This window comes from Salminus brasiliensis, chromosome 10 (assembly GCF_030463535.1).
Source record: "Salminus brasiliensis chromosome 10, fSalBra1.hap2, whole genome shotgun sequence".
NCBI lineage: Eukaryota > Metazoa > Chordata > Actinopteri > Characiformes > Bryconidae > Salminus > Salminus brasiliensis.
Genome location: NC_132887.1, coordinates 37652311 through 37679577, shown reverse-complemented (window position 1 = coordinate 37679577; position 27267 = coordinate 37652311). Strand labels below are relative to the sequence as shown.

At 46.3% G+C, this 27267-nt stretch overlaps 1 protein-coding gene across 2 annotated transcripts in view; it reads right to left on the bottom strand.

The window, feature by feature from the left end:
* hhat (hedgehog acyltransferase) overlaps window positions 1-27267 on the bottom strand; it is a 53189-nt gene that overhangs the window by 8647 nt on the left and 17275 nt on the right. For both annotated transcript variants that reach the window (XM_072690000.1, XM_072690001.1), the window contains exons 8-9: window positions 25565-25715; window positions 9032-9067 (exon numbers count right to left, since the gene is read on the bottom strand). In XM_072690000.1, the coding sequence (XP_072546101.1) occupies window positions 9032-9067; window positions 25565-25715 (187 nt within the window). The remainder of the gene's footprint in view (window positions 1-9031; window positions 9068-25564; window positions 25716-27267) is intronic.

Sequence of the window (27267 nt, the reverse complement as noted above, 5' to 3'; positions counted from 1 at the left end):
AAGATTTGCTTCTTCTGGAGCCGTGTTGCTGTATCGGCTTGTGTAACGTCCTGGGAATGTTACTATTACTGGTTCTCCTACAGGTTTGAACGCCGTCCTGCGTCTCTGGGGCGAACGTGCATGTATGAAAGGAGCTTAAGGGTTGAGCTCTCATTAACCGGGGGGTTCTTCTCACCAGCGTGATGTGAGTGCTGGCTAATTCGGCCAGATCCAATCGTGCTGACTAATGGGTTTGCTGATTACGTTATTGACTGGCTGGATTGATTATGAGGTTATCGGGAATGGAGCTGATGATCAAGGCGGGGGGTGTTGAACAGGAGAGGCTGGAGGAAAAGCCAGAGCTGGAAGATAAAGAGAAGAAGAAGTTGTGTGTGAATGAGAGTAAAGAGTGGAGTAAAGGCAGCATTAAGCTGAGGTATTGAGTGAGTGTTAGGCGAGGGTTTAGGGGGATTAGTGCAAGCGGAGTGTGGATCAGCCCCCCCCTCCTCTACAACACCACCACAAAGCCCGCAGCACAAAGCTTTCACAAACGCAGGCCGTGAAGGAAGACCAACAACAACTGCAAGGTGATGGTAAATCCCCGTGTGAGGGATGATGGCAGCTGGGCTCTTTCTGGGGCCTGGAATGACACTCAGCCGACATAAATCCAGCTTATATTTAAGGGTCCAAACCACAGAGACTGCAGGTTGTTTGCTGCTGTTTGTGAATGGAACCGTGTGATCTACTATGCAGTCGCTGTTTAGAGTTAGAGCCGGTGGGAACAGGCTAGGCTCCCGCAGACGGGGAGTGGCAGCATTAGCGTTCAATGGATTGCAAACAATCCTGGATGAGCCAGGCTACTAAATGAGCCTGAAAACAGTGGACAACTCGGTGCTCTCAGATATGAGGCTTTATCCTCTTCCTGGCTACACGTTGCTGTCCATGGTCCAGTGGATCTTTGGTAATGTGGCTGGATTGCTGTTGAGTCCAATTGCCTTTAACCTGAGCAGATAATCGCTTGCGTTATTCCCGGTTTGGCGCTTTCACCTAATAAACGCTGCAGCCGTCCCAGCGGGAACATGCCGTGAATGCATACCCTTTATTAGAGCGCAAGATTCGTGGTCTAGTTTTACAAAAAACAACGTTCTAATAGGTTCTAATCAAGTTCTAATCAAGTTGATGCAAAGACATTACATGGACAAAAGAATTTGGACACCTGCTCAATCAGAGTTTGTCCTGCTTTTGTTCAGTAGGAACTGTCTCTACTGTCCATGGAGAAAGAAGACCTAGTAGATCCTGGAGCATCGCTGTGAGGATCTGTATGTTGGATGATCACCACTTCACCTCATTCCCAACGCATCCCAGAGAACATCTCATCATCCCAGAGAGCGCAGTTCTTCCACTGCTCCACAGCTTAATGCTGGTGGGGAAATACAGGCATTGAGACAACAGGTCATTGTTTACCTGCTCCAGAGAGCCCTATTCAATTGCCAATACTTCTTTTGTACAGGGACTAGACGAGCTGTGTGAGTGAATGCATTCATTGGACGGGGTGTCCACAAATAATTGGACATATAGTGCACATTTTACTCCAAGTAAGTGAAATAGGAGCAACCAGAATGCGGCGCTGTAGAGTATGAGCTGAGACAATCCCTAGTTCCTAGATGCTGGTGACTGATTTCAGTCATTCCAGCCACCTGACCAGGACCAGAGGTTGGCGTGAGCTGTAAAAAGCGTCTTACATAAGCGAGCACTGATCGGGTCTCAGCTTTGATTGTCGTGAACACTTTTCAATAGCCGTGTGATGAGACGGTACGAGCCGCTTTAGACTCACAATACAAGGACAGTGGAGGAGGGCAGGCACTGATGAATGCGGCGGATTCATTACTGTGTGTGTGTCTGTGTGTGTGTGTGTGTGTGTGTGTGTGTGTATGAAGATTCTTTAAGAGCGACAGTGAGTCAGACGGAACCTCTCACACCTCCACACTCCAAACTCCGCCGAGCACAATTAAGGCACATTTAAAAGCACATTAAGACCACTCCAGTGGCACTTTAACACACACAACACACACACACACACACACACACACACACACACACACAACACACACACTCTTGTTATGAAGATCAGCTCGGTGTGGCGCGCACCAACACTATCAGCACACACTTTATCAGGATCAGAAATAGAGAAGAGGGGAATCGACGCTCTTAAATCATGAAGGTTTGAACATGGATGAGTGCGGTGTGTGTGTGTGTGTGTGTGTGTGGGGGGGGGTCTTTGTATGTGTGTGTGAGAAAGAGAGGTGGGAGTAAATGGAAGAGATGCACGAGGGCCGGATGAAAGCGAGATAAAGATGTGAGAAATTGTTGGAAGCGAGACGGAGAAAAGGGGATGTGTGTGGTTTAACAAAGAGGGACATAATTCCAGTGTCGCCGCCTGGTTTAAGGCCGTCACACACACACAGCTTATTCAGACGCCAAGAAATGAAGTGTGTAACTGGTCTTGCACAGCAAATCTGATTTTTCAGGAACTCCCCCGTATCTGGCCTTGGTGTAGCAACGGCCTAAACGATGGACTGGTTGTGTCATCTTGAAAATAGAAAAAGGACAGTCTCTCTGCATCACGTGAAAGGCTGTAATACATTTACATTTACATTTATGGCATTTAGTAGACGCTCTTATCCAGAGCGACTTACAGGGTTACTCATATTACAGAGGAGGGTCAGTGTAGTGTTAGGAGTCTTGCCCAAGGACTCTTCTTGGTGTAGCGCAGCATAGTCACCCAGCCCGGGAATCGAACCCCAGTCTCCCAAACGGTGTGGTAGCTCAGTGGCAGGTAGTGGTGTTATCTGTTGTGCCACACCAATCACGTGTGAGTGAAGATTAAGAGAAGTAGCCCAGTCTAATTGAGTGAATTAAGTAGTGAGCAGCAGCGCTGAAGGTTTAATCAGTCTAAACGGTGCCAAATGAAGCCTGTCAGCTCAAATAGTCTATTAGTCAGGAAGTAGTCCTAAATTCAGTCTCGGACCAAATGTTGTCCATCAGTCCAAATGCTTCCAAATGTGGCCTCAGAGCACATATACACACACTAATTAACTGAACTAGGCTACAATCAGGACTATGAGACCACATAGTCCCAAATGCAGCATGAGACCACATAGTCCCGAAAGTAGTCTACTAACTCAAATATTTCTGAAAGAAGCCCACTAACTCAAATATTCCCTAATGTAGTCCATTAACTCAAACAGTCCCGAATGAAGTCTATTCACCCACATAGTCCTAAATGTAGCCTGAGACCACATATTCTCAAATGTAGCCCACTAACTCAATTATTCCCGAAAGTAGCCCACTAACTCAAACATTCCCAAATGTAGTGTATTAACTCAAATATTCCCGAAAGAAGTCTATTAACTCAAATATTCCCGAAAGAAGTCTATTAACTCAAATATTCCCGAATGTAGCCTATTCACCCACATAGTCCCAAAGGTAGCCTACTAACTAATATTCCTAAATGTAGTCTATTCACCCACATAGTCCCAAATGCAGCATAAGACCACATAGTCCCAAAGGTAGCCTACTAACTAATATTCCGAAATGTAGTCTATTCACCCACATAGTCCCAAATGTAGTGTATTAACTCATATTCCCAAAAGAAGTCTATTAACTAAAATTTTCATGAATATAGTCTAACTCAAATATTCCCAAAAGTACAACCCAAAGCAGTTCCCCAGAAATGCAGGTCCAAATGGTGAGGGACAATGGCAGAAAGAAGTTCCAAGAACATCAAGAAGCACCGAGATGAACCAGGACTCAGAAGAAGAAGCTCTAAGAACGCGAAGAAGCACTGAAAGAAACCAAGACTTAAAAGGAAAAGCTCAAAGAACATGAAGAACCATTGAGAGGAACCAAGACTCAAAAGGAGAAGCTCTAAGAACATGAAGAACCATTGACCGGAGTCAAGACTCTTGATCGAGGTCGGATCATGTTCTCACCACAAACTAACTGCTCCTCTCAGGTGTCTTAGGGTGGTTGTTTTGGTCTACATCAGAAAGCGATTATTGTATTGACACCAGCCCAAACAAACTGCACCAAGGGTGAAACCGATCCAGAGTCTGAATACCCTCTGAGAGCAACCAAGATTCGAAAGGAACATCTCCAAGAGTATGAGGAAGAATCCTAAAGAGGAACCAAGGATAGGAAAATCTCATTAAGAGCATGAAGAAGGACCACTACGATGGTCAGAGACTTAGAAAGAGAACCCCAAGAACATGAAGAAGCAGTGAGAAGAACCAAGACTCAAAAGAAAAACCTCCCTAAGAAGAAATGGAGAACACACTGAGTAGAATCACAATAGAGGAATGCCTCATGAAAGGAAAGCCCTATGAGATTAGTATTGGAGTATTGATTGTGGGAGAAATACACAGGATGTTAGATAAGAACACGGTAGCGGAGGCATTCACTATTAACTTCCAGCAACAGGTTAAGGTAATTACAGAGGCCAGAATAAATCATGGCAGCAGTCCAAGATGGGCGTAATGGAATACTACACACAATCTCGAGGGCATGGATTACAAGGTTTTCTACCTCTCCACAGGAAAACGTGCAGCAGCTGCTTCCTCCATCTCCAAATGGATTTGCTTAAGCTGAGGAATGGAACAGATCAGGGAACTGTACCTGGGCTCCATGCTCATTGAAGCACCACACTTAAATTTAGCCCAACTGATCCACCTACCGTGTGTTTTTGGGAAATGGGAGGCAACCGGAATACCAAGACCGGAAAATTACCACAAACTGACGAAGTGCTAGCATCTGGTACAGATAAGGGTAACAGTACAGATTCAGTGTTCATGCATTATTAGCAGAGTTTTGAATTTCTAAAGAAAGTATCTCTCAAAGGTTCTTGGACTGTAAGAACTTTCGTAACCAACAACCTTTACCATGCGACCCAAAACCACTTGAAAAATGACGAACATTGTCGCTTGTGTTCTTGGTTCATTGCTCCCCAGAACTCCTTGAGTTCCTGGTTTCTTGTTTTCTACTTTCCTATGTTCTTGGTTCACTGCTCCATATAGTTCCTAGAGTTCTTAGTTCCTTGTTTCCTGGGTTCTTGATTTATTAAGAAGTTCTTAAGTTTTGTAAGTTCATAGTTCCTTTGGATTCTGGTTTCCAGGGTACTTGGTTCATTGTTCCCTAGAGTTCCTTGAGTTCCTAGTTTTCTGGTTTCCTGGGATCTTGGTTCATTGTTCCTCATAGTTCATTGCATTCATAGTTCCCCATAGTTCCTTGAGTTCCTAGTTCCCTATAGTGCCCAGAATTCCTAGTTCCCTATAGTGCCCAGAATTCCTAGTTCCCTATAGTGCCCAGAATTCCTAGTTCCTTATAGTTCCTTGAGTTCCTAGTTCCCCATAGATCCTTGAGTTCCTAGTTCCCCATAGTTCCCAGAATTCCTAGTTCCCTATAGTGCCCAGAATTACTAGTTCCTTGAGTTCATAGTTTCCTATAGTTCATTGAGTTCCAAGTTCTTTGTTTTCTTGTTGTCCTGGGTCCTTGGTTCATTGTTCCCTATAGTTCCTTGACTCCCTAGTTCCCTATAGTTCCAACTTCTTTTTTTTTTTTTTTGGTACTGGGTTCTTGGTTCATTGTTCCCTATAGTTCCTTGAGTTCCTAGTTCCCTATAGTTCCTTGAGTTCCTAGTTCCCTATAGTTCCTTGAGTTCCTAGTTCCCTATAGTTCCTTGAGTTCCAAGTTCCTTGTTTTCTGGTTTACTGGGTTCTTTGTTCATTGTTCCCTATATTTCCTTGAGTTCACTTTTTCCTACAGTTCCTTGAATTCATTGTTCCCTATAGTTCCTTGAGTTCCTAGTTCCTTATAGTTCCTTGAGTTTATTGTTCCCCCTTGAGTCCCTAGTTCCTTGCATCCTGGGTTCATTGTTCTAGTTCCGTGAGTTTATCGTTCCTTGTTTCCTGGTTCCCGGGGTTCTTAGTTCATTGCTCCCTAGTTTCATTTCGGGTCCCTTGTCTCCTTGGTTCATTGCTCCCTTGAGTTTCTACAGTTTATGGTTCCATATTTTCTTGTTTTTTTCTATGTTCTATTTCTATGTTCTTGGTTTCTTTGTTTCATTGTTCCTTGATTTCTTAGCTTTTTCTTAGCTTCACGTTCCTGGTTCTCTACTTCTCAATATTCTGGACTGATTCTTGATTCCTTGTTTGCGAATTAATTGGTTCCTTGGAATGTTTGTATCTTAGTTTCTATGGTTCTGGTTACCTCTTTTTCATTGCTTTTTAATTCCCTCTATTCTTGATGCGTTGTTTGCACGTTCCACATGCTTCTTCTTGTTCCTTCTTGTTATTTCTGAAGTCTCCATGTTCCTCGATGCTTGCTTTCTAGTTCCCCGTGTTCCTGGATGTTTGTTTCCTAGTAGTGTCTCAGGTTTATTGTCTGCAAGTCCCTTAAGTTATTGTTTCCTAGTCCTTTTGTCCAGGTTTCCTGTTTTTTTTTAATTTTTTTTTTTTATTAGACCCCTGCTATGAACCGACAATTACTCTGAACTGAATTACTAACAATTTGTAATAAACAGCTCAGGCTCAGCATTTGCCTCTGGCTGCCTTCGCACCGTTACCCATTCTCTTTCAGGAAACTCAGAGCTGATCTAGGAATGGATATGACTCCGTCTTTGACTCCACACTTTATTTATAGGTTTTTAATAAACGCCCGGATTTAAAGTGTTCAGCGGCGATCAGCAGCGAGGATTCTGAAAGAGTGAAGCAGCTACCCCATCAGCACACGGATAAATTCAATGTGTGATAAGATGATATAAGAGACTTACACTCGGATACCCAATGTGATCAGAATGCTCGAAAAGCAATAACAATTGTACAGAAAGAGGGAGAGGGAGCGAGCGAGCGAGCGAGCGAGAGCCTGAAGTTGGAATCAATCTCTATGAGAATAAGCAGTCTAGGTACGAGAGTGCTTATATGAGTAGGTATCTCCTTTCCTTTCTTATCCGGGATCCGAGCAGGCTGCACTCCACAACTCAATAACAGCCAGGAGCAGAACATTACAATGGAAAACTGCCTGCAGTCTCCAAGACATCGGCACACCAAGTTTTACAACGTCAAAGTCTGTCAGTAACACCTCTAACATTATCTGATTTCCCTCTCCTTCAAGCCATATTACAATCCTCGGCTATTGAGGGTAGGCACTGACGTCACGTTCCCGCTGGGAGGCGCCCCTTTAGTCAGACGGAGTGGCAAAATATTCTGCAGCTGCAGCGTTTATTAGGGAAAACGGCCAAACCGGGAATGGAACAAGTGATTTTCTGCTCAAAGGCAGTTGGATTGGTTCCTCTTTTGAGTCTTGGTTCCTCTTAAGGTTTTCCCTCTCGATCTGAGGAAATCTGACCAGCTCCCAGAGAAACCGTGTCTGGCCGAGCGAAAAATTGCACAAGGGGCGACTAGAAATCTCTCGATTCATTGTTTGAATGTGCAGCTTATTGTCCAGCTCTTAAATAAGGACTCTTAGACCTCTAAATGTCCCCTACATGTACCCAGGGCCTCTAATGCAAACGTATTCGACAATACATTGTGTGATCTTGTGTATTGTATACTGTGCCCTTGGTGAATAGAGGCCCTGATTCTATCCAATCACCCCCCCGACACACCGAGAACCGCAGCGTGCAACAAAAGTGCTCCACATCTGGCACTATGCCGTCCTTTCGTATGCGCATATTCACGTCCACTGGCGCCATTCCAGCGTTATGGGCGTGGAGAGGTGGATGAACATCATCTTCACCATGCTAAACACATGCAAATCCAAGCCCTGATCAAACACCCTTTGTCAGCGGAGGAGCCCATTTTGGCGAGGGGGGGAGGGGGATGGGGCGGTTGGCCGGTCCGCGGCCCAAAACCTGACGAGTGGACGTGAACCTGCACGCTCGTCTTCTGAATATGCAACAATGGCCACTCCAGAGGACACGAGAAGCCATTAGAATATGAATATGGGGTGTCAGGAAATGCAGGCAATGAGGCGCTCCGTCTCGCACAGGCCTTTGTTAGCCGGCCAAGGGCTTCTCCTTCTGATTTAGCATACTGGGGTCCACTAAAGGCCGTTCGCTCGGAATAAGGGAGATAAAAAACGCGAAAAACGTCCGTCCAGCTGGGCTTCGCCGCCCGGCCCTGTCCGTTGGAGGACGGGAGATGATTTATTTACAGAAGAAAAGCAACGGTGGCCGCGAGCAATCGGCTAATGGACAAGGCGCTGACGTTCTCTAAGAATGATTGAATGAGTGTGTGTTTAGCTGTGTGCCCATGTATGTATATAATTACAGCACCGGGACATCGGCTGTGAGTGTTTTGGGGTTTGTGGGAGTGTGCGCGTACACCAAACACACCTGCAAGACGGAAACCATCAGCCATAGTGTTAAAACCACTGACAAGGGAAGTGAAGAACTGATTATCTGGTTTCAAGAGTTGGGACGTCCGGGTCAGAACATCTCCAAAACATCAGGTAGGTAGGTCATGTGGGCGGTTCCTGGTATGCATTGGTCAGTACCTACCAAAAGTGCTCCAAGGAAGGACAACCGATGAAGGAGCAACAGGGTCATGGGTTGTGGAGGCCCTACCTCACAACTTACTGGTGCCAAACACCGCAGGACACCTACCTTCAGAGGTCTTGAGAGGTCTCAGAGCTGTATTGGCAACACAAGGGGGCGCTTCTCAATATTAGACAGGTGGTGTTAATGCACCGACATGGGTTGGACTGTCGACTTCAGCCTCAACCGTCCGGAGCTTAGACGGTACAAAGGTATTTTGAGCATCTTGAGTTTGATGCACAGTTAGTGGCATTAACAAAAACCCCAAGGCGTTTTAAGAAGGCATCTGCAGTGCCATCTTCAAAGCTAGCAGTAATCAGATCTTGGTTAGGGTCTCTAAAATGTTTCTGCACAGAAACTGTCTGTGGGTTTATGTGAATGCGGCAAATGTCTACAAACAGTCTACTGACGCCCATGCATGTCTGCATGTAACGCGGCCCAACAGAAAATGAGAAGACGTACCTGATGAGCCATCTGTAGAGTCCCACGTCAAAGTGTCTGAAAGAAAAAAGAAAGAACTGGTGAAATCAGACATTTTCAGAAACCCAAACAAATAAAATATTGAATTTAAATGAAATAATTAATCTGACTTGACTGTTGCCACAATGAGTTTTTGTCATAATGCAATAGCCGTGGTTGTAAACGGTCCTCCATTTCAGTTAAGCAGTTTTACAAACACTCTTATAGCTAACATGCCATCAAAACTACTAAAAACCTCAAAAGAAAAGATAATCACCATCTAATTCCACCTCCCGGCTGACTGTGTACCATGCTGCCTCTCTCGCTTGTGCTGTATTTTGCTATTAGCCTAGCACCTGGCTAGCACCTTCTCTCCACAGGTCAGTGTGTGGGGCCAAACTCTTATTATTTAAGTATGCTAAGGTAAATACAGTTTTCTGTTCTAGTGCACCTTTAATTTAACACGCTGTTATTACCAGTCTATATATGGTGGAGCTACAGACTGTATACTGGTGGATAGAAAACTCTGTATAGATCCTATCATGGCAACAAAAAAAAAAAATTTTTATTAAAACAATAATAAAAATATTTAATACTAAAAAATGTTTAAAAAAATAATAAATAATCAAAAATGGCATTTTAGTAAAAGTGATAAAGAATGAAACAGGAGACTAAGAGGCAGTCCTACAGACCGGGGATCAGTCCTTATTTACACAAGCTGAAGCCGCTGACCTAGAAAGTTTTAGAGGGTAATCATCATTATAAAGGACAAAACCGTCGACGTAAAGACAAGCCCTGATTGGTGGGAGTATGACCGACCGTTTGCTCAAGGGCAAATCAGCAGTCATTACTGCAACCTTAGACCCTTCAGTCCTCCAGCACAAGGTTCAATTACTACCCTGATGCCTCCAGTCTCTAGTCGCTAGTAACTCCGGTCCTGTTTACACTACAGCGTAAAGCCATAAAGGCCCCTGCTGGAAACGGATCTGTTCAGCCGAGAATAGCCTACCGCACTTAATGACATGAGCCACTTCTACACCTGCGAAAGCAAAAAAGGGCCCGGCGCAGGAGACGCTTGACGGAACCGCTTGACAGAACTGCTTTAATTAATCTCGGAGGGGGGGGGAAGCGTGGTATCCACTGCTACTGTCACCGCGTCGAGGGGATTGTGCCAGTTCGGGCTTCTCTTCTTTAATGGCTTTGGCTGGGACTGGGAGAAGTGACAGCAGGTCTGAAGCCAGCGTTTAAAGTAATAGGAGTCAAAAGTGCAGCCCCCAGAAGGCCACAGCACTTCACAGTTTAGGGGTTTCCCTGCTCTGGCACACCCGATTCAACAGGCCGGAGTTGGACAGTTACATGAACCGTCCCTCATGAAAGTTTTTGGTCAGATGAGACAAAGATGTTTGGCGGAGGAAAAGTGAGGCACTCAACCCCAAGAGCACTGTCCCAACTGTTAAGCATGGTGGTGGGAGTGTCGTGCTCTGAGGCAGTTTTGCTTTCAGTGGACCTGGTACATTGCCCAAAGGAGACGGAATAATGAAGGAGGAGGACTACCTCAGGCTAACATTAGGCTTGTGGAACGGCCACCCCAAAGTCCTGGCCTCAAGCCAGCTGAAAATACGGAAAATGGCATTTTCTATTTCTATGGAAATACAGCATGAAGCTGAAGCAAAACTGTAGCACATATCATTAGCATCAACATTCCCTCATTGTGTTCAAGCAGCAGGTTTCCATAGCATTTTTCAAGACAATGTCCTATGCAACTCCTACACAGTGCCCTGGACAAACCAGATCACTATATAGCCATAGAGGGTTGCCAGATTACTACAGTGGTTTCCAACCAAATCGTCTTTTAAAATCCACTCACATGCATGAAAATCGAGCTGACTGGAGTTCAGCCCTCCAATAACAGTAAACCAAACCTACATGGCCTCACAATAAACTGCTGATAAGGACATTTCCATTTGTTTATTTGCATGTTTTTATTCATTTCAACACAATTTTAATATACAGATTATTTGGTGGCACAAATTTAAATGTTTAAGGTATGGTCACATGACCCCATGTAATCAGAAACATAATAAATAAGATTACACTCACAAGTGATGGAAGAAGTATAGTTCCCTAATCCAGCAGCAGAACTGTGCACAGCTGTACTGCAGCACTACACACTCTCTGCTAGGTTAACCAGTACCAGCAACCAGTCGAAGCTCCTCAGCAACTTCAGGCACATCCAAGTCTTGATATTTAGGCAGTGAGACGTGCAGCACAGTGATCCTTCAGGTCCTGGTAAAGGGCCCTGATGTCAGTCTTGCAAAATTCCATCCTATTTGGCAGGAAACTGCCCCAATGTGGCAACACTGGTCGCATAAACAGTCGGATGTTCAAACCAAAAAACTTGTTGTGATGCATTGTGGGACTGTTAGAGTGTACTATGTTTTTGGACACCACTATAAAAATGGCAGAATAGTGTGTGTGTGTGTGTATGTGTATATATATATATATATATGATTTTTAAAAATATCCAGATGTGTGGGCGGAGCCTGAGACTTCAGAGACTTTTCCACAGCGCAACCCTTTGTGTGCGAGAGAGCGTAGCTCATTCTGAGTCCCTTGTGTTAGAACGTGAAACGCAGAAACCGACCCATCCATCTTCCTGTATTCCTCAGTCTGTGACAGGAAATCAATAGCTTACCCTTAATACACTGAACGAGCCAAGAGAGCGAGCGAGAGAGTGCGAGACAGAAAGAGAGAGAGAGAGAGAGAGAGAGAGAGAGAGAGAGAGAGAGATTTACAGCGCACTGATGAGAACGAGTGGAGCGGGATGGAGAGACCCTACCAAGGAAGGAATATCTGGAGTTGTGAAGATGTGGGATGACCTTTCGGGCTCATCCACAGAAGTCTGATTACGGAGCATTGTTCTTTTTTTTGAGGAGGGTGAAAGAGAGTCAGTGAGAACAAGAAGGGGGAGTGATAGAGGTAGAGAAGCTGAGGGACGGCGAGTGATTTTTTTTTTTTCCTACAGTAATGCTATTTTTTTTGACACGAGATCAACCAAACGCTGAGGGTACCCCTGGTGGAGTTCATCATTTCATGGAAGGAAGAAGCTTCAGGGGAGCTTCAGATATCCCTTATTTTCTGTGGGTTCAAATGACAGGGGTGCTGGTTGTGAACCTAAGCAGTACAGAAAAAAAAGACCTCAGATATCGCTAGCCTTAGAACCCATGGAATGCTCCTTTAATAGTAGAGGAACTTTTCTTGGTCCTATATAGGATCATGGTAAACATCTACAGAAGTTGCCCCAGCAATCTGCAGAACTCCTAAATCAGCTGAAGAACTGTTTAAGCTGCCAGTGTTTTATACTGAGGAAGCTCTAATCAGAGAAGTGGGCTTTGGGAGTTGCCCCTGAAACAGCACCAAGTGGGGTTAAAGGTTGGACCCCCTGAACCACAGCATCAGTCCCGTCTCCAAAATGTATATCTCACCAATCAGATATAAACACATCCTTTTATCAGGCAAAGAACCATTTAACCAGCCATGGTTCCACAGAGAGGAAGCCATGGCCTAAAAGTTAGAGAAGTGGGCTTGGAAAAGAAAAGGTTGCTGGTTAATTCCTATGGCGGTTGCATCCCCTGCACTGACAGGAAGTGGATCTAGAACCATTTCTAAAGGTTTCTATGAAGACCCATCTTCATAGAAACCTTTAGAAGACCATCATCATCTGTCCCTCCAATCAGAGGTACCCGTTCCTCAGCCAAAGAACAGTTTAAGCTGCCGTGGGACTAAGGAAACTGTGGCCTAACAGTCAGAGAAGTGGGCTTGGGAACCAGTGGGTGGCTGGTTCGTTTCCCCCGGACCAGCAGAAAGTGGGGTTAGGGGGTTGGATCCCCTGGACTGACAGGAAGTGGATTTGGACCTTTATAGAACCATTTCTAAAGGTATCTATATAGGCTGATCACTAAAATGTGTCCCACCAATCCAAAGAACAGTTGAAGCTGGTTCCCCCTGACCTGGCTCTCCACTACCCTCCTGCCCACTGTCCTGTCACCTCACTGCAGGACTCTGCGTTTACCTTTTTATTTTTCTTAATTCAGTTTTGTTTTATTGTTGGTTTTTATTCCTGTTTTGCTTTTTATTAACATCCAATGTCGACCTGAGGAGGACGGGTTCCCCTTTTGAGTCTTGGTTCCTCTCAAGGTTTTTTCCTCTCGACCTGAGGACATTTTTCCTTGCCACTGTTGCCACTATCTTTTTTTTTTTCTAAAAAGAGGTTCGGACCCAGATCTCTGTAAAGCTGCTTTGTGTCGACATTTGTTGTAAAAAGCCTATAGAAATAAAACTGAACTGGATTGAATAAGCTGCCATGGTTCCTTACTAAGAAAGCCATGGCCTAATAGTCTGAGAAGTGGGCTTGGGAACCGGTAGGTGGCTGGTTTAAATCCCCCAGACCGGCAAGAAGGGGGACAGAACCTTTTTTTATCCTTGATCAGACCTAAACCGGACAGTTCTCGGACAGGTCTGATCAGATGTGAGGCAGTGTGTTTTATCAGATCTTCTTATATTTAATGTAACACTCTCTGTTAACATCACATAAACATTAACACAACAATACAAATCCATGCCAACTTCGTTTTTTAGGACCTGGACATTGCCGACTAATCACGGCAGGCCTACTTCCAGGCAATCTGTACAGAACTGAAGGGTCAACTACGCCCATTATTGACCTGCGTACTTTATGACAGTCTAAGCTTGCCAGCTTCTCTAATGGTGAAGGGAATTACCTCAGCAGTTACAGCTCGACATTACTGGCTCAGCATCAAATGCTACGAGCCTTTAAGCCAGCGTTCAGGCTCTGCAGCCTCCCTCGGCTCCCAGCTCTAGCACACAGACCGCCTTCAGGTCACGTGTGGTGGCGTATGGCGGCAAAGGCAAAACGAAAACAGTGGAAGAGCTCTGAGTGGCTACCCGTGCCTTCAAATCATTCCTGGCTCGTTTTTAGAGCTTTCCCAGTAACTGTGTAAAAAAAAGGCCAATTAGGAAGGACGGCGCTGGGTCGGCGTTGGCAGATGTTTCCAAATCATTACAGGAATGCAACCGCAGATAATTTCGACGAAACAACAACAACAACAACTGTACAGCGTGCACGTCTTCCGTGATCCCTGTTAGCAGACGCTGAGCTAGTCCCAGGGCAGCAGCGGTGCTGTTTCAGCAGTCCTAAATTGGAGCTTTAATAGCCCTGTAGCTAATTGCATGTGAGTGAAAACAACACATCAAGTCCCAGAGAGAGAATAAAGCCATAGGCTGGCCAATGTACATGAATATCTGCCTAAGAGCAGGAAAGGAAGCCGATGGAGTAGCTGATGGAGACAAATGTGCGGGATTGCAGTGACTGGAGGCCTTCTGAGAACATATAAAGAATGGATGAGGGAGCTGGGAACAAAACAGCACGGGGGAAAAAGCAACATGGATGGTTTATATAGGTTCGGGTATATAGAATAAGCCTACGGTGGTCTTTAGGGGCGTCATAATGGCCACGGTATCTGCAAAAAATGTTGTCAGCTACTAGACAGATCATTCTCAAGGGCTAGCCAGGCTAAAGCACAGTATAAACATGGTGGTGGTAGTTGCAACTATCAATTACTATTATAATTCCAGAGCTCCAGAGTGAGGCAAAGGGTCCTTGTGTCCAGCAGAAATAACAGTAAAACCAAAAACCTTTGGTATCAATAGAAGAATCCATCTGACAGTCTGGGGAGCTGCCAGTGATTTGAGGCCCCATGAAAAGATATTATACTGGACCCCACCACTATAACAATTCTGCCAAAATGCTCAATTAACACATTGTTTGGGGGCCCCCCGTCAGTCACATGCCTATAGAATCGCCCTAACCTTCCCCGCCCTGTGAAAATCTGCAGGTAGATGTGAAAGATGACGATAAGCATGGTCTGGTACCCCCCCCCACCTCCTGAGGGGACCAGCGGAATAAGCTGCCGTCACTATGACCTGAAGATTGCTTGCTCAAATCCCAGTCATGACATTGGCCACAGGCAGCCAGGGCCCTGAGAGAGCACAATTGGCCTTGGTCTCTCCAGGGCGTGAGGGTATACAGGGCTTTCCTCTGAGCGCCCCGGTTGCTCGGTGATGTTGCATCGGCGACGGTTCGGAAAAAGGCGTGTCGGGCTTCACCCTCCCATTGGATGTTAAAGGCGGAGAATATGTGCAGGTTGGGTAATTGGCTATTCAAATTGGGAAATAAAATGTAAAAATCCAGGAACCGCTGGAAAGCATTTCATCGGCTGAAACGCAGGAGATCCTTCAGGACCTTTGGTACGAGAGCCTGATTTTCTTTCCTACACTGGCTGCCAGTCATTAAGAAATACTGGCAGTGCTGAGAAAAGCACTGCGATGGTGAGCTTTAAGGTTCAAATCCCAGCTGTGCCGCACACTGTCTGTGCTAAAGGCTCAGTCGGGGGGGTTGTGGGATCTACATGGACCAAACCCGGGCTCAGTACATTCTCATTTAATGCATTGGAGACTCGGCAGGGACCTGTGGTTTCCACAGTGACTGGCTATTTCCTCGTTATGACAAAACATGTGGAAGGCCGGTGGTGATGCTGTGCAAATTGGTCAAATTAATTTGGGGTGAATCAAAAACAAGCAGGCAAAAAAAAGCTGATGTAACCTGCACGAGAAATGCAGTGGCAAAGAGGCCCTGCTTCATTTGAATAATCCTAAATAAAAACCTGCCCTGTTGTTAATGGGGCCACTTCTTTTGTTCGGGACCCTCCCCCTGACTGCTACTGGCCCTAATCACCTTTGATCTCATTTGTTCTGAGACCTCCTCCTATCTGCAATTGGTCCTAATCAACTCCTTGTTTATTTTGAGACTTCCTGCTGACTGGCATTGATCTTAATCATCAAGCGTTTTTTTTTGTTCTCAGAACTCCACCTGAACGCGACTGATCCTAATCAACACCATGGCTGTGTCCATGGCTGTGTGCCTCAGTGCCTTGCTGCATATGCTGTCTCATAAGTCAGTACCTTACAAGGTTGCATTGAGATGAAGGTGCCTACAACCCCGATTGTGTTGTGAGGATCACGCCATGACTTGGTACCTTCCAATTGGTTCTAATCACTTCTTCGTTGGTTTTGAGACCTTCCTTTGACTGCCATTGGCCCAATTCATCACCTCCTTTGTTCAGTGATTGGTCTTAGTCAACCCCCATCTGGACGTAGCCCTCAAATAATTTGGCTGGGAAATTTGGTTCTAACAAACACCTTGCTTGTTCTGAGACCTCCTCCTGCCTGTGATTGGTCCAACCGAGGCTTAAAGGCCTCCTCCTGACTGCCATTGGCCCAATTCATCACCTCCTTTGTTTAGTGATTAGTCAACACTTTATTGGTTCTAAAACTTCCCCCAGACTGCAACTGGTCCTATTCAACATCTCAATAGGTCCGAGAGCGTCCTGACAGCGACTGGCTGCTCGGTTTGTTCCGAGACCTCCTTTACACAGTCAGTGGAAGTAGCCATGACCTCGTTTGTTCTGAGACCTTTTTTTGAGACCTCCCCTTGACTGTAAATGGTCCAAATCACCATCTTGGAGACCTCTCCCTGACTGGGATTGGTCCTAATCACCACCTTGTTTGTTCTGAGACCTCCCCTAGACTGCGATTGGACATAAGTCAAATAATTGGCTATAACTGGTTCTATCCAACACCTCGCTTGTTCCGAGACCTCCCCTTGAATGGGACAGGTCCTAACCACAGCCTTGTTTTAACTGCAATTAGACCGATCCCTGCATATTTTGTTCTGAGACCTCCCTCTGACTGTGATTGGTCCAAATCACCACCTTGTTTGTTCTGAGACCTCCGCCCAGACAGTGATTGGACATAAGCGTCAATCATTTGTCCTGAGACCAAACCTGGATGTGACTGGTCCAACCCAGGCTTAATCTGTTGGCTTGTTCTGAGACCTCCCCCTGCCTGTGATTGGTCCAACCAAGGCTTAATTTGTTTTAAAACCTCCTCCTGACTGCCAGTGGCACCAATTATCACTTCGTTTGTTTGGAGACATATTCCTTGAAGACCATCTCCTGACTGTGATTGGTCCTAATTACTAATTACTAGCATTTGTTCACAGGCCTCCATCTAATATGGGTCCTAATAACCTCTTTTGTTCTCAAACCTGCCTGTGATTGGTCTTAATCACCACTTTGCCTTCCTTTGGTCCTGACTGGTCCCAGCACAGCAAAATATGTTCTGAGACCTCCCCCTGACTGCAGTTATTATTTGTTCTGAGATCTGCAACTGGTTCGGACACCTCCCCTGTAATGTCCCCTGTAAAGTGAGACCTCCTTCTGACTGCCAGAGGGCCTAATCAACCCCTCGTTTGTTCTAAGACTGACTGCAATTAGACCTGCTAGCTGTACTAAACGTGTTCTTTGTTCAGTACATGCTTACCCTCCACCATACTACAAGGGTACCCCCTGCACAATTGGCATACACGGCGATCTACCACACTATACTGATGTACAGTGGGACTGGGAGTCTTGGAAAGTACGACAGCTCATACCATTCCACGAAGCTCTAGGGGTTCTCCAGCTTGTAAAAGTCTGTGATTATCCACAGGGCCACATCCAGGGTTAATGACACTTTCAAATTCCGCCCCTGCTTACGGAGGTTAGCATCCATTTCGGAATAGTCCATTTCACCCGGCATTTGATTAGCAGCGAGATGCGACTCTCAAAATGTAAAGGTCAAATAGAAGTGGCTATCAGAGAGTCCATTTTTTGAGAGAGGATCCCGCCCGGCCGTCTTAGCTAAATAAATATACATCAGCGGGTTTACATTGCGTATTAAGGCCTGAGATTAAGGATATACAGAGTTTTAAATATGCATGCATGTCGAAAGAAGCTCCAGTTCACAGCAGAACGCCATGCCTGTACTGAAGAGCATGAAAAAGAGAGAAAGTGTGCAAGCTGCCCACAGACCCCTGTGAACAACAGACACGAGCATTTCAGTCAGAATTGTTACGCTCTACGTCCAAATGTTTATGGACACCCCTTCTAATGAACGCATTCGGCTACTTTAGGTTTCACCCATTGCTGACACATATGTGGCAACGCTCACACATAGCTTGCCCAGTCCCTGCAGAGAAGTACAGCCATTAGAATAGAACTCTCTGGAGCAGAGATCCATGTTGGCACCTACTGGCTCCATGCCTAATGCCAGGCCTGGACTACAGGGGGGGGGTAAAGTCCCCCAGCAGAATTGAGCTGTGGAGCAGTGGAACGGTGTTCTCTGGAATGATGGATGGTGTTGGGATGAGTTGGGGAGTTGGGACGATGAGGTGGAGAGTTGAGCATCCAACATCCTGACCTCACTAACACTGCTCTTGTCTTGATCTAGTAGAAAGCCTTCTGCCCAGGACAGCAGAGACTTACGCAGAGAGTTACTCCAACCAAAGCAGCATAGAATTGTTAAAAAACCTTGATTTCAGAAAAAAACAATGAATGAGCAGGTGTCCCAATACTTCTGTCCATATAGTGTAGAGAAAAAGACCTGAAGCTTGCTGTTTTTAAATCTATGCTTCAAATTCTATGGTTCCTTGCTAAGAGAACCAACCATATCACAGTGTGTGTAAACATGCCAATTTGCAAATTCCTGATTTGTTTGTGCATGTGTCTCATTAGACAGCGATGGGCCAGACCGAGCAGATTGGTCTGGGGCTAAATGAACAGCATATTCAGATCAGCCAGTCACCTTCCATCTGCTCGCCCAATGAAACCAGGACACGGAAAACTGGCTACTCACCTCCCACACACACACATACATACATGCATGCATATATACCCAAAAACACAGATTTCCTACTGATAAAACAGTATTCAGAGCGTAGATTAGCTCTCCTTGAGGAGTAGCTGAAATGATGACTAACAGGATTAACGGCTGACCAGTAAACCCTGGTAATGAACATCTAAACAAGCCTGGTGTTTCCTGTGAGCTGATGAAGCTAAAATAGAACCTTCAGGCCACAATCAGCAAAGGTACGTCTGGAGAAAAATGGTGTGAACTTGCATGAATAGAACATCTTTCCAACTGTTAAGCACTGGGGGATATCGCACAAGCTTTGGGCTTGTGTTGCAGCCAGTGGCACAGGGAACACCTTACTGGTAGAAGCAAGAATGAGCAAATCGTGAAGGAAACGGTCCAAGAATCCCACAGAACTAGAAGTTATTTGCCAGGAAGAATGAGTGGAAATTCCCCATTTAAGCATTGAAGGACTCTAAGCATCCTACAAAAGGAAGGATGACCATGAAGGATGCCCAAACTTTTGCTGCTGCTTCTTTCCCTTGACCTTATTCTCCACCGTCCCGCTTCTCCTACCGCTTCCGTGACTGGTATTCTCCACCGTCACGCTTCTCCTACCGCTTCCGTGACTGGTATTCTCCACCGTCACGCTTCTCCTACCGCTTCCGTGACTGGTATTCTCCACCGCCATGCTTCTCCTACCGCTTCCGTGCCTGGTATCCTGGTATTTCTGTGGCTGGTATTCTCCACCACCAGCCTGGTATCCTGGTATTTCTGTGGCTGGTATTCTCCACAACCATACTTCCGCTACCGTTTCCGTGACTGGTATTCTCCACCACCATGCTTCTCCTACCATTCACATGACTGGTATTCTCCACCACCATGCTTCTCCTACCGTTTCCGTGGCTGGTATTCTCCACCACCATGCTTCTCCTACCGTTTCCGTGGCTGGTATTCTCCACCACCATGCTTCTCCTACCGTTTCCGTGACTGGTATTCTCCACAGTCACGCTTCTCCTACCGCCTCCGTGGCTGGTATTCTCCACCGTCACGCTTCTCCTACCGCCTCCGTGGCTGGTATTCTCCACCGTCACGCTTCTCCTACCGCCTCCGTGGCTGGTATTCTCCACCGTCACGCTTCTCCTACCGCCTCCGTGGCTGGTATTCTCCACCGTCACGCTTCTCCTACTGCCTCCGTGGCTGGTATTCTCCACCGTCACGCTTCTCCTACTGCCTCCGTGGCTGGTATTCTCCACCGTCATGCTTCTCCTACCGCTTCCTTGGCTGGTATTCTCCACCACCATGCTTCCGCTACCGTTTCTGTGACTGGTATTCTCCACCACCATGCTTCTCCTACCATTCCCATGACTGGTATCCTGTTATTTCTGTGGCTGGTATTCTCCACCGCCATTCTTCCGCTACCGTTTCCGTGACTGGTATTCTCCACCACCATACTTCCGCTACCGTTTCCGTGACTGGTATTCTCCACCACCATGCTTCTCCTACCATTCACGTGACTGGTATTCTCCACCACCATGCTTCTCCTACCGTTTCCGTGGCTGGTATTCTCCACCGTCACGCTTCTCCTACCGCCTCCGTGGCTGGTATTCTCCACCGCCACGCTTCTCCTACCGCCTCCGTGGCTGGTATTCTCCACCGCCATGCTTCTCCTACCGCTTCCGTGCCTGGTATCCTGGTATTTCTGTGGCTGGTATTCTCCACCACCATACTTCCGCTACCGTTTCCGTGGCTGGTATTCTCCACCGCCATGCTTCTCCTACCGTTTCCGTGACTGGTATTCTCCACCGCCATGCTTCTCCTACCGTTTCCGTGACTGGTATTCTCCACCGCCATGCTTCTCCTACCGTTTCCGTGACTGGTATTCTCCACCGCCATGCTTCTCCTACCATTTCCGTGACTGGTATTCTCCACCGCCATGCTTCTCCTACTGTTTCCTTTAGTGGTGTTTTCCACCACCATGCTTCTCCTACCGTTTCCGTGACTGGTATTCTCCACCACCATGCTTCTCCTACCGTTTCCGTGACTGGTATTCTCCACCACCATGCTTCTCCTACTGTTTCCTTTAGTGGTGTTCTCCACCACCATGCTTCTCCTAATGTTTCCTTTAGTGGTGTTCTCCACCACCATGCTTCTCCTACCGTTTCCGTGACTGGTATTCTCCACCATCACACTTCTCTGACTGTTATCTATCAGTGGTCTTCTCCGCCTCTATTCTTCTCCTACTGTTTCCTTTAGTGGTATTCTCCACCACCATACATCTCCTACTGTTCTTTCACCTTCAAATAGTGGGTTACAAAGTTTCTCGTCATTTATTAACAAGCAGCAAGAACTTCAGATTACAGAAATCTCGCTCTCAACTTTAGAGCAACCATCATTTCAGTGTTGTTTCCTTTCTGTAGTGCCGCTGCGTGAAGAGAGATCTCCTCTTGGCTCATGCAAAGGAGTGTGTCCGGAGACATAGAAGGAAGAGAGATATGAGAGAAGGAAGAAGAAAGAGAAGGAGACATGGGAAACCTGAGCGAGAGTTTTAATATGCTTGACAGACAGTGAAACTACAGTAGCGCTTCAGTACCCTGCTGTATCTGCTACATCCAAGACTGCCAAGTCAGCTACTCGTCTGTACAACAGCCCTTTATCTCTCAGTCTCTCTCGCTCTTGCTCTCTCTCTTTCACACACTCTGTCCTCTCCTACCCATATGTGCATGTAAACAGAACGCTGAAAGAAGAACAAGAGCGCCGCGGGAAGTAAACAAACACCATGGACAACAATCGCGGCCGGTCCTTAAGTCCACAAGGTTTGTGGTTTTGCTTAAGGGCACACTAACATGAGGGATTTACAAATCTATCAAGATCTCTACACTGTTCAAAGTAGAAGATCCTTGAGGAACGTTTGGAGGTTATTCAGTTTAAAACTGAACCCAAGAATCTTTCACAATTTCAAACCTTCAAACTTTTTCGGGAGGGTTCCTCAATGGCCCTAAGGAGGTTCCTCCACAGTTTCATAAATAAAGTAGTGAGATCTTGTTGGTGAGCTAGTGTGAAGAACAGAGCTCGGTTCCTCCAGGTTTTTCCTGGACGCCCCCCAGTCCAGCCAGCAGATCGTGGAGGATGTGTTCAACTCCATCAGCAGCAGATCACCTGATTTACCATTATTAAGTCCTGATTTACCACCAAACCAGGTGTTGATCTGAGGAGAACTCTAAATAATACTAGACTCCATGTGGAGAACTTTGGAGATGTTCTAATGATGAACATCATGTGAAGTGATGGAGAACCCCTAGGTTTTGTAGGAACGTGTAGTAGTGCATTCTAATATTTTAATATTAGTGTTTTCCTGAGCAAATAAACACTTAAACCCAGATAAGCAGCTTTTCATTCTGATTCTACAGAGGTTTGGAAATCAATATATTGATTTCGGCTCTTTTTCTGGACAAGTCTGTCCATTTTTGACTGGACAGCAGATCTTATGTACTGGAATGATTGTACAATGGGAATGTTGACCTAAAAAAAAACAAGTGGCATTGGAAAGAGAACAAAAGAGCATCAATCATTTACATCCATATTAATTATCTAGTTCCAACATTATCTCAGGTCTAGAGCCAGACTTAGAACAGTCCATCACAAGGGTTGGGTGGTATAAGGAATATACTGCTATGGGAGCTCATTGGTTAGCTGATATCACGCCCTGAAAACAGGTGGGAGGGGAAAAAACAAGCCCACCATAGCTGCGAGTTTAGCCGGGCCGAGTTCGACTAAAAGGCAGAGCAAGCAAACCTGGATGAGCCAGTCTACTAAATTAGCCTGAAAACAGCGTAAAACACTCCTAAGACTATTCCCTCGACTCTGTGCTCTCAGATATGAGGCTTTATCCTCCTGTGCTGTGATGTTTAGCCTGCTGGCTAACTTACCTAAGCCTAGACAGCCGGCTGGCTAGGAGTCCAAACACTCAGAACTAGCCTACTCCCAACACCAGTCGCTTGACTTCACTCCCTCCCTTATATTGCCAACACTTGTGCCGGTAGCTCAGCAGTTAGCCAATAGCAGCTGTACTGGGCTGCCTGATACTTAGTGGAGCGGTAGCAGAACTAGCCAAGCAAATGCTTACCTAGCGAGTGGGCTACATATCCAAAACCACTGAGAATTGTGTTCCTGCTAACTGAGCTAACGTCATGCTAGCATACCAGCCAACCTCTCCTGGATCGGAGCAGTTTAACGTCTGCAGCTGTTGTCAGACTGACAGATTCATATTAATAAATAGTTAATTTCAATTTGAGGTAACATCTCGATAATATTTTGAGATGGTACAAAAACCAAAAAAGCAGACACCACCCAACCTGATCCATCACTCCAGACCTTATTTTCCTCCAGACCAGCAAGATTGACAACAATTGTCCCACACATCTAGGATGTCCCGTCTCATTAAGCAACTTTCCAATTGTACGGGGGCTGAGGATATTTGAGTCATGAGGAGTTTTTCTGGCTCTGCATGTTACTTTATAATAAGGCTAATGTTCTTGAGGCTCATGCCAACGAAAGACAACAGAAAGAGAGGTGTTATTTCTCGAATTAGCCCATAATAGAGCTGCATGGTCTCCCTCTAAGGCCAATATTGTCTGCAGCTCACGGTTTCGACGTCTTCACTATGATTCTAAAGCTGTAAAAAACAAAGTAAACATATTTTTCCGGTAGGTGGCTCCAAACTTTTGACTGGTGCTGTGTGGGCATGCAGGAGATGTTCGCAAGACTGAACTCTTTTGATCCATGATGCTGCAGAGTAGCAGTTCCCAGCGTTCTCCTGCTCCAGCACACCTGCTCTAGCTCATTAGGAAGCTCTGAAAGCATGAAAGCGAATTATGCGTGTTGCCGCCCAGACAGCGCAGTGCTGTTTCACTGCTCCGGCAAAGAAATTAAGGTCTCTAAAGCTGGAGAAATCCTAGAACCAGGTCTAAAATTCACGAATGCTGTCGAGATTAAGGTCTCTAAAGCTGGAGAAGTCCAAGAACCAGGTCTAAAATTCACAAAAGCTGTCGAGATTAGGGTCTCTAAAGCTGGAGAAGTCCAAGAACCAGGTCTAAAATTCACGAATGCTGTCGAGATTAGGGTCTCTAAAGCTGGAGAAGTCCTAGAACCAGGTCTAAAATTCACGAATGCTGTCGAGATTAAGGTCTCTAAAGCTGGAGAAGTCCAAGAACCAGGTCTAAAATTCACGAAAGCTGTTGAGATTAGGGTCTCTAAAGCTGGAGAAGTCCAAGAACCAGGTCTAAAATTCACGAATGCTGTCGAGATTAGGGTCTCTAAAGCTGGAGAAGTCCTAGAACCAGGTCTAAAATTCACGAATGCTGTCGAAGTTAAGGTCTCTAAAGCTGGAGTAATCCTAGAACCAGGTCTAAAATTCATGAATGCTGTCGAGATTAGGGTCTCTAAAGCTGGAGAAGTCCTAGAACCAGGTCTAAAATTCACGAATGCTGTCGAGATTAAGGTCTCTAAAGCTGGAGAAGTCCTAGAACCAGGTCTAAAATTCACGAATGCTGTCGAAGTTAAGGTCTCTAAAGCTGGAGAAATCCTAGAACCAGGTCTAACATTCATGAATGCTGTCGAGATTAGGGTCTCTAAAGCTGGAGAAGTCCTAGAACCAGGTCTAACATTCTCGAATGCTCTGGACCTTAACATAAAGTGTATAACTGCTGAACCAGGTCTTAAAACATCAGAGCAGCCCTATCTAGATTACATTCTACAATGCTGCAGAACTTCATGGACCAGGGCTCAAAGGTCTTCAGTCTTGGGGGGCTTTAAAAGAAGTCTTTAATACTGTAGAAAGCTCATGAACCAGGCCACAAACTCTAAAATGCTTGCAGTACCTCTGGAACCAATTAATCCCTTATCTTAATCCCTTGATTAAGGCCTCTAATGCTGCAGCAGCTTTAGAACCAGGTCTAAAACTCTTGAATGCTCTGGGCCTCCTTAATATCCATAATTCTCTAGAACCCCTAGCGCAAGGTCTTAAAAAGTCTAGATCAAACCCTAGATCATCATCATCATCATCTACAACGCTCCAGATTCCTTGAGCCAGGTCTTCTAATCTAGAATGCTGGAGAACCCCCGTTGCCTGGAAAGCTGCTATGTCTCTGGCCGCGCAGCTTGAATTATGTCAGGCTTTTAGTGCAAAAACTCAATCAGGCCGGAGGAGCGGAGCATGTATGAGCATGTTTTATAATTCCTCACGGGAGAGCAGAGCAGAGTCGAGCCGAGCCGAGCCCAGGCCAGCGAGCACAGCCCAGCCCAGCCCAGCCGCCTGCTGAAAGTCTGAGTGAGCGCGCACTTAACCAACACGACACAGCAGCACGAGCGCTGCAGCTATTTACGACCGAGCTGATATAAAATAGTTAAGACGCAGCATGAATTTTAGATGCGGCTGTCTTGTATTTATCTGCAGGGGAATGTATGTGCGTGTATGCGTGGGGGGGGGGGGAGCTTGGGGCTCCTGGGTCTATCTACTGTAAAGGATGACTGTGAACACAGTGCAGAGCTGCCCCCTGCAGGCCACCATGGGCGGTGATGTCTGGACAACAGTTTTGAGCAGTAAAGTGGTCGGTGACTGAGTGTTGTGACTAATACTGGGGTTGTGTGTGTGTGTGTGTGTGTGTGTGTGTGTGTGTGTGTGTGTGTGTGTGTGTGTGTGTATTTGTGTGTGTGTGCGCGCCTCACCTCCACATCCCTCGGAAGCTGTACATGATGCTCACACAGCGGGGCAGGGGTGGCGCCTCAAGCCCATCCACAGTGACCAGAAGGGACGCCACGCCAAACAACACCAGATACTTCACATAGAAGAACTGAACCACTGCCAGGGCCAGACCACCTACACCAGAGAGAGAGAGAGAGAGGGAGAATGAGAAAAGCGAGAGAAAGGGTGAGAGCAGGAGAGAGAGAGAAAATAGGGAGTGAGAGAAGGAGAAAATAGAAATGAGCAAGAACGCAAACAAAAGAGAGAAAGCGAGAGAGACCGTCGGCCCGAGAAAAAGAGGGAGAGAGAGTGAGGAGAGAGACAGAGAAAAGCGGGAAAGAGAGCGAGAGAGCAACAGAGCGATAAAGAGAGAGAGGGCAATAGAGTGAAAGCAGAGGGAAATCAAGAGAGAGTGTGAGGATGAGAGGGAGAATAGAGAGAGGAGAGGAGGCCGAAAGAGAGATGGGGGAGAGGGAAGAAGCGCGAGAGAGAAGGAAGAGAGAGCGAGAGCGAGAAAGAAAAGGGAGAGAGAAGGGAGGGAGAGAGAGAGAAAAGGGAGAGCGAGAGAGAGCGAGCGCGAGAGTAAAGGGAGAGAGAGAGAGCGCGAGAGAAAAGGGAGAGAGAAAGGAGAGTGAGAGAGAGAGAGAAAAGGGAGAGCGAGAGAGAGAGAGAGAGCGAGAGAGCAAGAGAGAAAAGGGAGAGAGAAAGGAGAGCGAGAGAGAGAGAGAAAAGGGAGAGCGAAAGGAGAGCGAGAGAGAGAGAAAAGGGAGAGCGAGAGAGAGAGAGAAAAGGGAGAGCGAAAGGAGAGCGAGAGAGAGAGAAAAGGGAGAGCGAGAGAGAAAAGGGAGAGCGAGAGAGAAAAGGGAGAGCGAGAGAGAGAGAGAGAAAAGCGAGAGCGAGAGAGAGGAGAGCGAGAGAGAGAAAAGAGAGAGAGAGAAAAGAGAGAGAGAGAGAGAGAGCAAAGGGAGAGCCAGAGAGAGCCAGAGAGAGAGAGCGAGAAAAGGGAGAGCGAGAGAGAGAGAGCGAGAGAGAGAAAAGAGAGAGAGAGAGAGAGAGAGAGAGCAAAGGGAGAGCGAGAGAGAGCCAGAGAGAGAGAGCGAGAAAAGGGAGAGCGAGAGAGAGAGAGAAAAGGGAGAGCGAGAGAGAGAGAGCGAGCGAGAGAGAGCGAGAGAGAGAGAGAAAAGGGAGAGCGAGAGAGAGAGAGCGAGCGAGAGAGAGAGAGAGAAGGGAGATCTGGGTGGTCTGTGCTGGTGTGTGTTGGAGGGCTGCATTTCACACTGTTAGAAAAGAGGGATAAAGAGGGGGAGGAGGGGATGGGAGAAAGCTAGAGCGCGAGCATAAGAGAGATAACGTAAGAGCATGAAAGTCTGTGTGTGTGTGTGTGTGTGTGTGTGTGAAGCATGGAGGAGATGAAGTGAAGAATGAGGGAAGAAACTCCAGGAAGAAAACGTGTGGAAAGTTGGACAGGAGCAACCTGACCGCTGCATTCCTCCATCTGGTCACTCGCATCCATCCATCACCTCTCATAAAAGCCTAAAGTGTCCCATATGCATACAGTGCACCTCCAGAGGCTACAGCTACCAACACACGCACACACACACACACTACTGGATTATTAATAAGACAGACTGCAGTCCGAGGCAGAGGGAGGCTGATTCTGCTGTAACTCCAGGTGTATAGAGTCCTC